The 12,455-nt window shown below is 44.1% G+C and overlaps 1 protein-coding gene across 2 annotated transcripts in view; it reads right to left on the reverse strand.

The window, feature by feature from the left end:
* Positions 1 to 12,455, reverse strand: part of CHN2 (chimerin 2) — a 253,283-nt gene that overhangs the window by 85,560 nt on the left and 155,268 nt on the right. For both annotated transcript variants that reach the window (XM_053926776.2, XM_024562874.3), the window contains 2 exons: positions 3,549 to 3,580; positions 657 to 770 (listed from right to left, as the gene is read on the reverse strand). In XM_053926776.2, coding sequence (XP_053782751.1) covers positions 657 to 770; positions 3,549 to 3,580 — 146 coding nt within the window. The remainder of the gene's footprint in view (positions 1 to 656; positions 771 to 3,548; positions 3,581 to 12,455) is intronic.

The raw sequence follows: 12,455 nt of genomic DNA on the forward strand, positions 1-12,455 counted from the left end.
AATGACATAAAATACTTGACCCAGGTTACAGAAGGGCAGCGAATGCCCTGCCTTTCAGGTACTGTGATTTTTGATACTTGGGATTTTGTGGTAAAAGGCTTGTGAGAACTCGGCCGCTATTGCTTGCTGGCATGGAGACGGAGCATCGTGAGTGCACAGGGAGTCCCTTGGGTCATTGTGATCCCTGAGAGAACGCCAAAAACAAGGCGGGGACTTTTCACAAGAACTGCCGGGGCCCCTCGGCTGGCTCCATGTCTCAAGCAGATTGGCCACAGGAGCACCAGCCTGCTGGTGTGTGTGCAGAACCTAGTGTCCAGCCTACTGATAACGCCCGTGGCCCAGGAAATGCAGCGGCCTCTAACCCGTGGCTGGTGCTTTTTAAACCAAGTGAAGACAAAAAATAAGTGGGTGGGATGTGAAGTAATTGCTTAATAGGTTCAGAGTTTCTGTTCAGGAGGATAAAAAGTCCCAAAATGGGTAGTGGAGACGGTTGTACAACATTGAGAATATACTTAAAACCACTGATAGTACATTTCAAAAAGTGGTCAAAATGGTAAATGTCATGCTATGTGTATTTTACAGCAATTTTAAAGTGGGGGAAAAATGAGTGAAGTCACTTGTAAGGCGAGTGCAACAGTGGGCGAAGTCGGGCTCACCTTAGAGCTAACGTGTAGCATCCCGGCTGGCGCTGGCTTTCTCTGAGAATGTAGGCGCCCTCCACGCCTCCGAGCAGCTCGTCAGCCTGCTCCCGGGAAATGATCCCGTGAAACCTGAGGACACAGGAGACCATGTTGTTCCGAACAGACCCCACCCAAAGCATGGACCACAAAGAGATGGCTGGGCCACCCAGAATCTCTGCCCCCCCCTTGGAAGGAAACTGGAGTGACTGCCGGGTATCTTAAAGATACACTTGGCCCTGCCTCTCAGCACGCACCCAAGCAGAGAACAAGCATTCAGGAAGTCAAACGTGATGAACAAAGGCAGTCTACCTGTCTCTGTGCCCAAACTGAGAATTAAGGTGGAAACAAAATGCCAGGTTATGGCCTCTTTTTAAACCATCGGGAATAACAAAAGAGCAATTACCAGTTTAGATCTCTGCTGTAACACAGAGAACTATATATTATCCCGATTGCAAATAACCTCTTATTGATTATCACCCTGCTTACTTCAGGTGTGGGGTGTTAATTTTAGAGGCTCATTCTCTGGAAAAATAGCCAGCTATAATCAACGTTCTTCCATTTCTTTAAATTTTGAGAGCAATAGTTTAGTGATGTGTTTGAATGATGTTCCTTCCTGGAAGGGGAAAGGGAGAATGGAGAGAGGGAAGTTGTTGAGAAAGTTTTGTTTTGCTTTCCCCCAGGAATGCGAAGAAAAGACGGGGAGTGTGGGGAGGACATTGGACATTAGGAAGTTTCCCGCACTGGAGCCAAAAGGGGCAAAGCTGGTGCCACAAGAGTGTGGAGGCTGGGATATTCAGGACACAGTCTGACCATGTGACCACGGGCCAGGGTGGGGCAGGGCAGGGGGCGACCACTGCAGGACGAGGCACACAGAGGAGGGCACAGGGATCTGATGCTCCTATCCCATGTCACTTTCAGGGGTGGAAGAAAATCTCAAACAGGTAGTTAACCTAAAAGTAGTAACTTTTAATTCTCTTGGATCACCATGTTTAAAATGGCCAGCAGCCGATGTAAAGTGTCAAGAACCAAATACACTCAATTGTTCAAAAAAAGAAAATTATGGTTTTGTGAATCTGAAGACCCAGTCATGGATTTAAAAATATCTATGATGTGTATATCTTATGATCCCAATTTGTGAAAAGCAAGTGTGCCCAGAGACTGGAAAGAAAGAGGTGAAGGGAAAAAAATTCCCCACGGTCTTGCTCAGTGTGTGTATGGGGGGGCGGGGCAGGGCGCGTTTTGCAAGGTCTAGATTCCTGTAGTTCCTAATTTTCTCAAATTAGAAGGTATTAATTTACCAACTTTTTAAGAATAAAAATAATACCTATGTAAAGTGGGAAAATTCAAAATTCAAAAGTTAAATTAAAGACATAAACAAAATAAACATGTAAACAGTACAGAAGTAAACATTCTCTTTCCCTAAAGGTAACATTGTCAACAGTTGTTTTGTGTTTCCTTCCAGGAAAAAAAAAATATGCTTCCTGAATAGTGCATGTGTTACTTTTTGAATGGATGCAACAAACAAACCCTTTCATTTTGAAAAAAGGAAGGGAAACCCAGACTCTGAAGTTTTGAAGCGAATTGCCCTCTAATACATGTTTCTTTTCCATGGTTAAGAAAAATGTTTCCTGGGTCCCCTCCCACTATAGAATTTAAATGGTTTGGGGTTAGAGGATGAGAAAAAGAGAGTTACTCAACAATATTTTTATGCAAAAAAACTGCACAATAAATGGAGTTCCTTTGGAATTCATGTACGACAGTGTGGGAAGTATATGTAGGTTTCATTTTCTCTTGTTTTATTAATTGTGCTTTCTGTGAGCAAAATCCAGATCAGCATATTAAAAGGGAAAAAAAGGCATATAACTAACTAAGCTAGACATTAGGGATGTTAGGGCCACGGGAATGGGCGAGAGCGGAGGCCAGCGTTCCCGCAGGTACTCCAGAGGTGCCCGCTCAATTCCCAGGGTCAGGAAGAAAGGGTCCAAAACGCAGCCATGGCAATTAAGAAGTGGCCGGGGGCTGGGACAAATAAGAGGGTCATTAATCACGAAGATGAAGCTGTGATGGGTAAGGGAATTGAGGAAGAAGGCTTTGCATTGGCTGGGAGAGCTTGGGAGGTGGACTTGAAAGAGGCTTTGACTCTAACGCCCTGCAGGTTGGCTGCGGAAGAAACGTGAGTTGAGTTGATGGCTGCCCCTCTCTGATCGTCCTGCCTGCCCCTGCCAGCTGATTTCCAGGCCACGGACTTAAAGACCGAATAATAACGTGCGTTCGCTTTGCAGAAGGTTTCCGAGAAGGTAAAGCAAAACAAGAAGAAACTGGAGGAAATAATAATGATGGTATTAAGGCAATTTGGCTAAGTAAGCCAAGCCAAGAGAAATGATCATTTTGGTTTTATGAGGCTGCAGGGACATGGGGGTGACTTTCTTGAGTATTGCATTTCCTGGGGTACATGAAAGGAAGGAGTTCAGCTACAGTTTGCGATCTTTGACACCCTAAAGGGTTATAGAATACTGAGATAGCAAATGAAATAGAATACAAAGTCTCAGTTGTGGAAAATGCTGTTTTACATTTCACACACTTGCCCAGCACTCAGGGGCTGAGAACAGAGGCTCAGTGGCTCTTTTGTGGAGAGAAGTGTAGCAGGAGCTAGTCTCCCACCCACAGCCAGAGAAGCCAAGCGCCTGAGCATTATAAAGAAAGTGCAATACAAAGGGGCCTGACTGCATTTATCGTTATTGTTAAACTCTCACACAATGGGTATTTGATGAAGATCCTATGTTAGAAAAATTTTAATATGTACATTTAGATGACATATGAAGTGACTACTTATTACATTATTAAAACAAAGAATAGCATAATACATACTCTCTTCCATAATATTTTGGTCTGTTTTCCACCTATATTAAAAAGAAGAAAAATATTAATAATGCATTTGAATTCAAATCAGATAGATAAAAACGCTACTCCAATAGATAGAGCTAGAGTTCTGGTAGTAATTTTATTACAGTTTTTGTTTCCCAAATCAGAGGCCCATGAATTACAGAGTTAATGAACACATTTCACTGTCTGGAATAGGAATGTTCTAGAATCATCATATTTCTCTAAGCATTTGGCTCATTCCTCACCCAAACCCAATCGCCTAATAAAAGAATTTTCAAAGGAAACAAATTGATGCTTATTTTAATATTAAGGAATTTATAAAGATATTACAAGGCTTCATCCTGAAGAATAAAATAAATATTTTTAGCATGAATAAAACACGAGCATTTATTTTAATCTCCATCCACTTGTTTCTTCATGTATTTACAATAAAAATGAGGAGTTCACCTGGATTAAAAATAACTTTACTTTGCTCTCTCTCCAGATAAAACTAATAGTCTAACATTCTTACTTTTTCAACAAGTGGTTAATGAGCTAAAAATTTTCCTGACACCAGACACAGAGGACAAGATTTATGACTCCACCGAACATCACAAGCATTCCAGGAAAGATGTGCCAATCACAACTTCTGCCTTGGGGATATCACATCAAATTTTCATCCGTACGGAATAATCTACTTTCACAAGAACTTTGTTTCTGGTGTTCATGGGGAGAAATGAACATGAATTCTCACATTCAGATTTTGTTCTAGTCTAACGCCAGGGACACCGAAAACACCATGGAGCCACATTAAGTGATGAATTTTCATTGATGGTTAGGACAGCGAGCTGGTGTTTATTTCCTAGAGTCGAACCCGAGTCTGCAGTTGTTTTGTTTATAGTAATTTCTGTCTACAGTCACATGGAGAGTTGTCCCTGCAGGGGTCACAGGTAGGCAAAGAGGTGGGATTTCAAGGGACTGAGCAGTTTCCTGGCCCGCGTCCACTCTCCAAAGGATGCAAGGGAACTTCGTGGGCTGTAGGGAGCTACGGGCTAGAGGAAAAGGCTCCGAAAGGGGGAGCCAGGAATCTGAGGACCCCATCCACAAGCCTGCTTGGACAAGCCCGGCCAGCACAACACTACTCATCTAGGCACTTCTAAATATGTGCTCACTCATCTGTGCTTTTCACACTTGAAAAGCAATGAACCGAGAAAGGGGCATTCAGAACTCTCAATCTTTAAGGTTTAAAGCCTGCCTTGAATCATTTACAAAGGAAGATCTAAAAGAAATATCATTAACAGAAGCCCAAAGTGTGTAAAAGTCACCTTGTTACCTGATGTGTACCATTACTCTCCGTGCTGGAAAGCTTTTTCCTAGGAGGTGAACACTCTGTCATTTCTATCATTCTGATAGCTTGCAAAATTCTTTCTTACTTTTATGCTACTGTAGGTACGTGACTGCAACATCAGCCTGGCAGAGAGGAAGTGTAGGATTAGATAAGCCAGTGGAGGGGCCGCTGTACAGTGGGCAACACATCTCTCTATTCTTTGAGAGTCAGTATTCCAAGTTTTAAAGTGATTCCCTATCTATAAGGACAAATTCATTTCCATCCTTTTGTCTGACCCAGGACACACATTTGCAAATGTGGGTGTAGCTTCTGGTATACCCCATTTCCCTTTGCTCTCCTCTTATCTCCCCAACAGGGAAGACTAATGTAACTTCCCAGATGGGTTGCACGGCAGATAGAACCTACCACTGACTTCTGGCATGCAGGTAACTAGTTAACAAATGTTGAATTTATTTGACCCTTAAGACAACAAATTGCGTTTAGTTCATCAATCAATCGCAAGAATAGATGGCACGCTAACGATCCTGAGGACTCGGTGCAAAGCCCTGTCATTGCTGGTGAAGAAGTGGCCTCCCAGGTGTGAGAGGAAAGGTCTAAGGACCTGGGCGGGGTGGGGGGTGGGGGGGGAGTGTTCTGCACTTGCAGCAGGGGGAAGTACTTGGGAAATCTAACATAGGTCCCCAAATAGGGAAGTCAATATTTATGGTGCCTTTAAGGATACCCAGTAAGACCCTGCCTACAGGACAGTTGGATCTCATTGAGGGACAAATCCCCACATGAAAACCATGAGGAATTAAAACAAGAGCAGGGCATTGTGTGGGACGGACTGCACCTGGAGCAGGTCCCAAATAGTGCACCAGACATACTCGTGCACTAAAACATTATTCTTCGTTTGTTAGAAATTCAAATGTAACTACACAGCCTGTTTTTGTCTCTTCCAAGTCTGGCAGCCCTACGTAGGGGGAGTCGAACGGTGGAAAGAGTATGAGAAGGCGAAGACAGAGGCGGTGGCCGTCTAGCAGCTCCCCTGGGCGGGGGGCTGTTTCCATAGCAATCTTTCCCTTGGTTCCCTGCTACTCTTTCCCTTGGTTGAGCAGCGATCCTGGTTAAGGTGAAAGGGAAATAATGGCTGGGAGAAAAACTAAACAAACAAGAACCCTCTTCCTTTTCCCAAACTTTTTGCTCACAGGAGTCTACACAGTCTCAATCTCCACACTTCGCTATGCTTTGAACCACTCCAGGAGCTTACTTTAAGTCCTAGAACATCCACATTTTTTCAAGGTGTCCTTAAATCCAGACGAAGCAGTCCAAACTATCAGTTCCCCAAATATTACTAACATGCTTTTGAATAGCTATATAACAATCTGCATAAGAATTTCTGCATAATATTCATGTAAAATAAACACCAATAACATCATTGTGAACACTTAATGGCATCGTTAACAGGTAGGGTCATGTGCAGTCGACTGCTGAATAGCATCGGAATTTTATTTGCTTCTACGCGGAGCATGTACTGTAATAAAAATAAACAATGAAATAATACTATGGAAGATGTGAAACATTTGAGTTGGTAGTGCCCCCAAGTACCGGGCAGCCTAAACACTACTAACAGGCTAAATCCCCGGGGGACAACGTGAGGAAAATTGTGGCTCTATGTCCAATATACTCAAACACAAGGTCAATCAGGAGAATGCTGAGATATGGGTGAGGCCCCCCTCGCCCCTTCTAGCGGCCTCTAGCTGCTCAGAGGGTGGTGCGGGCCCAGCGGCGTTGGCATGACTTGAAGCTTGTCTGAAATACAGAACCGGCACTTGGAAGGGGGTCATTTGCACCCTAGAGGCTGAGAAGCTGCCAGGTGCACGAGAACTGGTTTTGGCAGGTTTTTACCAGGGAGAAGGGCTGGGGCTAAAACATTTCGTAAGTTGTTAGAGCACAAGCCCCCTGTTTGCAACAGCAAGGGTCCGCAGGGCAAGGCACGCCTGAGCTCACTGTGCGTCTGCAGAACGAGACAAGGGTTGTGAATGCGGAGCCCCGCTGTCAATGCAATTGCTGTGTGACCCTGAGTAGCTTATTAAACTTCTTTGCATCTCATTTTCCTCAATTTCCAATAAAACTGGAGATATAAAAATGTCCTATTTTAATAAGGCTGTTTCGAAGATTCCATGAGATAATGCATATAAAAACGCTGAGGCTTGGAATGCCGTGGTAATAGGTTCACATTCACCGAGGACCAACTCTGTGCCAGGGTTCCCCGTCTTTATCTTGTTTAAGTCTCCAAACAACACTGGGAGGTAAGTGAGCGCTAGTCTTTTGCAGAGAGCCACTAAGTCATTAGCGTGAGGCCACAGAGCTACTAACTGGCTTCAGACCAGCACACATACCCTCCTCACTCCCGTGCTTCCTGCTTCTGCAGGGCACGTATCAGCCAATGTCAGTTACTCCATTGGCTATGGAATATTTGAGCCAAATTCTACACTTTGCTTAAATATTTGATTGTCCGAATTGTCCTTGAGTTTTCTTTACTAGGATTGAACAGCTTAAAAACTCTTTTCATGAACTGAATTCTATCAATGAGTTAACAAGTGAGAACTTGGGATAAGTTTACCTACATGGGGGAATATTTTGGGTCTTTTAACTATTTCTCTGATATTTAGAAGTACCTGTATTCCACGCTACCTGGTTCCTCTTCTGGTGTATTCTCCTAATTTTAGAAAGAATTCCCAGCATTTTGCAAACCTTGAAAGAAGCAGTAGGGTGAGAGCTGCAGAGTGACAAACGGGAAACGCAACCCTTAAATGAATTTGCTTTATAGTCAGATTATCGTTGCCTAGAAACGCAAATTCTTCCATATCCCACACAAAGACACTTAAAGAATATTGTGAGTCCTCTGAAAACAAGGTTTCCAATGATTAAAAAAAACAAAGCTTTTATAATCTCTCAGCAGCTGGTGTATGTTAAGTTTTTACTTAACAGAAGTAATTTAAAAACCCAATTTAGCACCCTCCTACACAGGGCAGCTAGACGTCTGGATTTTCTCAGATACAGATCAAATACGGAGAAAAGGCTTTTGATGGGGGGCTTTGTATTGGTGATACTGGGGTGATTTCATCCAAAAAAGTAAATATGGCTAATTCCCTTCTAATTAGAAATCAAAGTCCTCTATTGAAAAAAAGGAAAATGCAAGGACTGAAATGCACATCCTTGGAGTCAAAGCGTGTAGCATAGAATGAAAATGAAGCAAACTTTAAAATCTCCTGTTTCTCTCCATCGAGAATCTAAGGCCTTATTTTTCCTCATGGCACTACTTTAAGGTTTCCAGAATTCTGAAGGGGCACTAATGAGGTGAATTCCTTCTGTCTTGATTGGAATATATCACCCAAAATTCTACGGGCCAGTCTTTTGCAGTAAATCTCCTGACAAGGTTCCCGACGGCTTTGCGAAGCTCTGTAAACGCACACAAGCCAGGCCCTTTGTAACCTCCGGTCGCCATCCTGCTAACGTACAGGTGAGCAGGACCAAGGCAGTTCCCATTGACTGGTTTGTTCTCTGCTCTCTTTGCCCCTGCCCTCAGATTTTTCCAGGGATTATTGGTTTTCAAATCGTGATACCTTAGGGGAGCAAACACAAAGAAGACTTTTCTTAGACCAGTGGTTCTCTACCGGGAGGGGAGGTGCTTTTGTTCCCTGGGGGGACTAGGCAACATCTACAGTTTTCATTGTCACAACCAGGGAAGGTGCTGCAGGCACGTGGAACGTAAGGTCCCAGAGCGCTGGTTGGTAAGTGCCCTCCAGTGCCCGGGACAGCCTCCCCAAATGAGGAACTGTCCCACCCAAAGAGTCGACAGAGCTGAGGCTGAGAAAGACTGCTTTAGACTAAAGGAACTTTGCAGTCCTGGGTATTCCCAGGGAAGATTTAAAGAAAAACATTGTTTTTGGACCAAAATTCAAACAAGCAACAAATACTTTAAATACATAAAATGGAGTAAAAGGAAGGTAAGAGAAAATATTTTTTATAATATTGATAATTTTAAAAAGTAGCTTTTAAGACAGAAATACCTACAACTACTTGGATAAATACAAAACTGAGTAGACTCATCATATCTTAGTAAGTTTAATAAGGGAGTTTCCCCTTGGAAAATCTGTAAACAATGTAAACTATAAAAGATGCTAAAGAAAAAGTTATTTCTTGGGTGTAATCAACCACAATACACACACACAGGGACTCGTGTTCAAATCCCTTCCTGCTATGGAACTCCATACCTCGCAGCATATTGCTTTGAAAGTTTGCCTTGATCCCTGAGTTGGAAACAAAGTTTCTACCACTCATGGCTACCCCAGGTCACCAAGGATACCCCGGGTGCTAAAGAACCGTCTGAATGGCTGCCCAATAACGCAGTGATATCCTGATTTCCTAGGTTTCATTTATAAAAAAGTAGACACAGAACCATCATACAAGAAGGTGAATTTCCCTAATTTGGATTTGAAAAATAATGGAAGGGCAACTGCACTCGGACGCACACTCGTGCAAATACCCACGCCGCGCACATTTTGCCCTTTGTTCCCGGTTCTGCTTCTCTCCAAATTCATACCTGCTGACCCTGATCCAGAACCCGGGTGAGGACAGGACCCAGGAGGAGCAGAGGAGGAGCCAACATTTAACATGTGCCTTCAGTGTGTGCTCCTAGTTTTCCCAACAGGCAAGTCACATAGGGACTGACATTCTGCATTGAGGAGATGAAGGTCCCCATGACCACAGTACTTGAAGATCTCACAGAAGCATGGAGATGGAATCCAAACCAAAGCCCACAATCTTCTCCCACACCAAGAGGAAGGGACATTGTCCAAGGGACAAGGGAGATGACGCACTCATGGAAAACATTCATTCTGCTGTAACAGATGTGCTGATCTCCAAATTGTTGAACCCCTCAGCGTGCCCATTCTGGAGACCTGGTGGGTTGACTGTTACAGGAAGATCTGTCCATCACAACCAGTGACCAGCCTCTTTCACTCCTCGTCCCTGTGAGTGGTACGGCCCAGGGCATCACCCACCCGGTGCCCAAACTAGAAACTGTCATTCCAGATTCCTTCCTTTCTCCCACCCCCACTGGCAATCTGCCAGGAAGTCTTTTTCATTGTATGTAATTTCTTAATTACTCTTGAAGTGGTCTCTTTCTCTCCATGTTTCCTGGGCTATGTATTCACCTGGACCCCTGAAATAGGCTTTCCCCAGGTCTCCCTGTCTGTACTTTTATCACCCTCTGATTTTTCTTTCACACTGAGGTCCAAACATGCAAGTCTCATCGTGTTGCTCATCGCTCAAAATTGTTCGCTGACTCCCCATTGCCATGTGGTCAAACCTATATAACTTTGTGGGACCTTTCCAGACTACTCTACTTAAAAGTGGTACTTCCTCTCCTTGGTATGTCCCATCTCTCTTCTCTGGCTTATTTTTTTCCACTACATTGACCATCATCTGAGATATTACATATTTTACTTGTGGGATTTATTTTTTGTCTCCCATTCAAATGAAAATTACACAATGGCAGAGATTTTTGTGTTGTGCTTACTGTTGAATCTAGAACAGAGCTGGCACATAGAAAGTGCTCAATAAATATTCACTGAATGAATAAATGAAGGGTGTACAGGATCTTCCCAACATGGCTTTGCTTGTGAATCCAGAATACGTTGTTAGCACACACACTCTTGCCCTGGCCACATCCTCATTCCCTAATTCTTTATGTTCCTACTACAGACCTCCTTGTCGTTCCTGAAACACTCCTGGTCACACATACATGTAAGCCATTCTCTGGGCAGGGTATTTCTTCTGTTTGGAATTCTAATACTTGCTCTCCAACCATCTATGCCCGAACTTGGCAAAATCTCACTGATCTTAAAAATAAGAAGTAAAACAATGCCATCTTGGGAAAATCTTTCCTGGCTGCCTCCCACCAGCTCAAGTATTATTTCCTGAACTTTATAAAGCCTGAGTCAGGGCCATGAGCTTACCGGGATTGGGATGGTTAGTCTTTGTGATATCTAAACATGTGCTCCTACAGGGAAGGACTCCTCTCTTTTCATCTCTGTTGCCCGGCACTCAACAGCATATCTTGTAGAGAGCTCAGCTTTAATGATAGTAATAGATTATTTGAAAGACAGATCTGCTAATGGGCCTACACCTCCTTTCTGGGCTTAATGAAATTTCAAAGGGGGCCTCCCTGAAAATCTTGGCAGTCCTGGCGGCTCACACCTGATGCTTTATGTCTTTAAGACAGATGACAAAACCAGCTCCCCTCCCAGGTTCCTGTTATTTCCAAAGAGTGAAGTCTGTAGACAACAGGGAATGACCTCGCCTTGTAGTCAGTGACTCTGCTAATCAAGGCCCTGCAAATTCTCTAGCAAGGCATGAACATGTGAGCCAACATAAGCCACTGGGCTGCTCTATCCCTTGAATTTGCAGAAGAAAAACTATTAAGAGAAACTGTTAGAGTTGATTCATGCACATGGCAGAGGGTAACAGCAACAATTGTAGTTGCCAATAATTATTTAAAAATGTAATATGGGCCAAGCATTGTTCTAAGAACTTTCTTTACATATATTAACCCATTCAATCCTCATGACTACTCAATAGGTACGATTGATCATACCCATTTCCAAAGGGCCAACGGAGGCACAGAGCAGCAGAGTGGAAAAGCAGGCTCTGCTTTCCTAAAGCACGGGCCCCTAATCATCGCACTCTGCTGCCCAGACGTGCATCGTCCTGCTTCCTGGACCCCGGAGATGCCTGCTCCACACTCCCTTCCCAAAGCCCCTGCCTGTTCAGCTTTCCTCTCTGTCCAGCAAATTTCTTCAGAGCCTTCCAACCAACCTCTGTCTCTTTTTTAAACATAAATTTAGCCAGATTTAGTTTCTGTTGTTCACAACAGACTCCTGAGTGGCATTCCCATTAAGTCCCGATCTCCAGGGCTGGAGCCGGCAGGGCTGGAAGGTGTAGCTCGCTCCATAGGGGATTCTGACACACACCCAGGACCGGGAACCACAACTTTGGGCAGCAGTTTCAAAACATGGAGAGAAGAACGATCGTCTTCCTAGGAGCCCTACGTGGCTTTGATCCATTCACACAGTAGGCTTCCAGAAACAACCCAAAGCTTAGCCAAGGGCAGCACCAGCACCTCTCCAGCTGGCCCGGAGCATCTTCCCAGGAGCTCACGTTGACCAGGCTTCATCACTGCATCTTCCTTGGCACTGATTCCTTGGCTCCATGGGTTGGCTCCCAGCACCCACCTCAGGCTCTCCTTGACTGGACAACTCAGTTAGGGGTACTACTCTGGCTCTGCCCTGGCACTTTCTTGCCTAACGTTTTGTAATCACCCTCTGGCACCCTGAGGCCACAGTTCCAGGTACAATGGCTCTTTCCTCTCATCAAACCAAAGCCCACAGAGGCCATATTGGCTGGGGCGCCTGGCTGGTTTCTCACCAGGCAGGAGAATCAAATGGGGTTGGTCCATCTGTCCATCCTCCTGATACTTCTTATAGACAAGCACCTTATTTTAAAAAAGTCATAGAAAA

Source organism: Desmodus rotundus, chromosome 6 (assembly GCF_022682495.2).
Source record: "Desmodus rotundus isolate HL8 chromosome 6, HLdesRot8A.1, whole genome shotgun sequence".
NCBI classification, from domain to species: domain Eukaryota; kingdom Metazoa; phylum Chordata; class Mammalia; order Chiroptera; family Phyllostomidae; genus Desmodus; species Desmodus rotundus.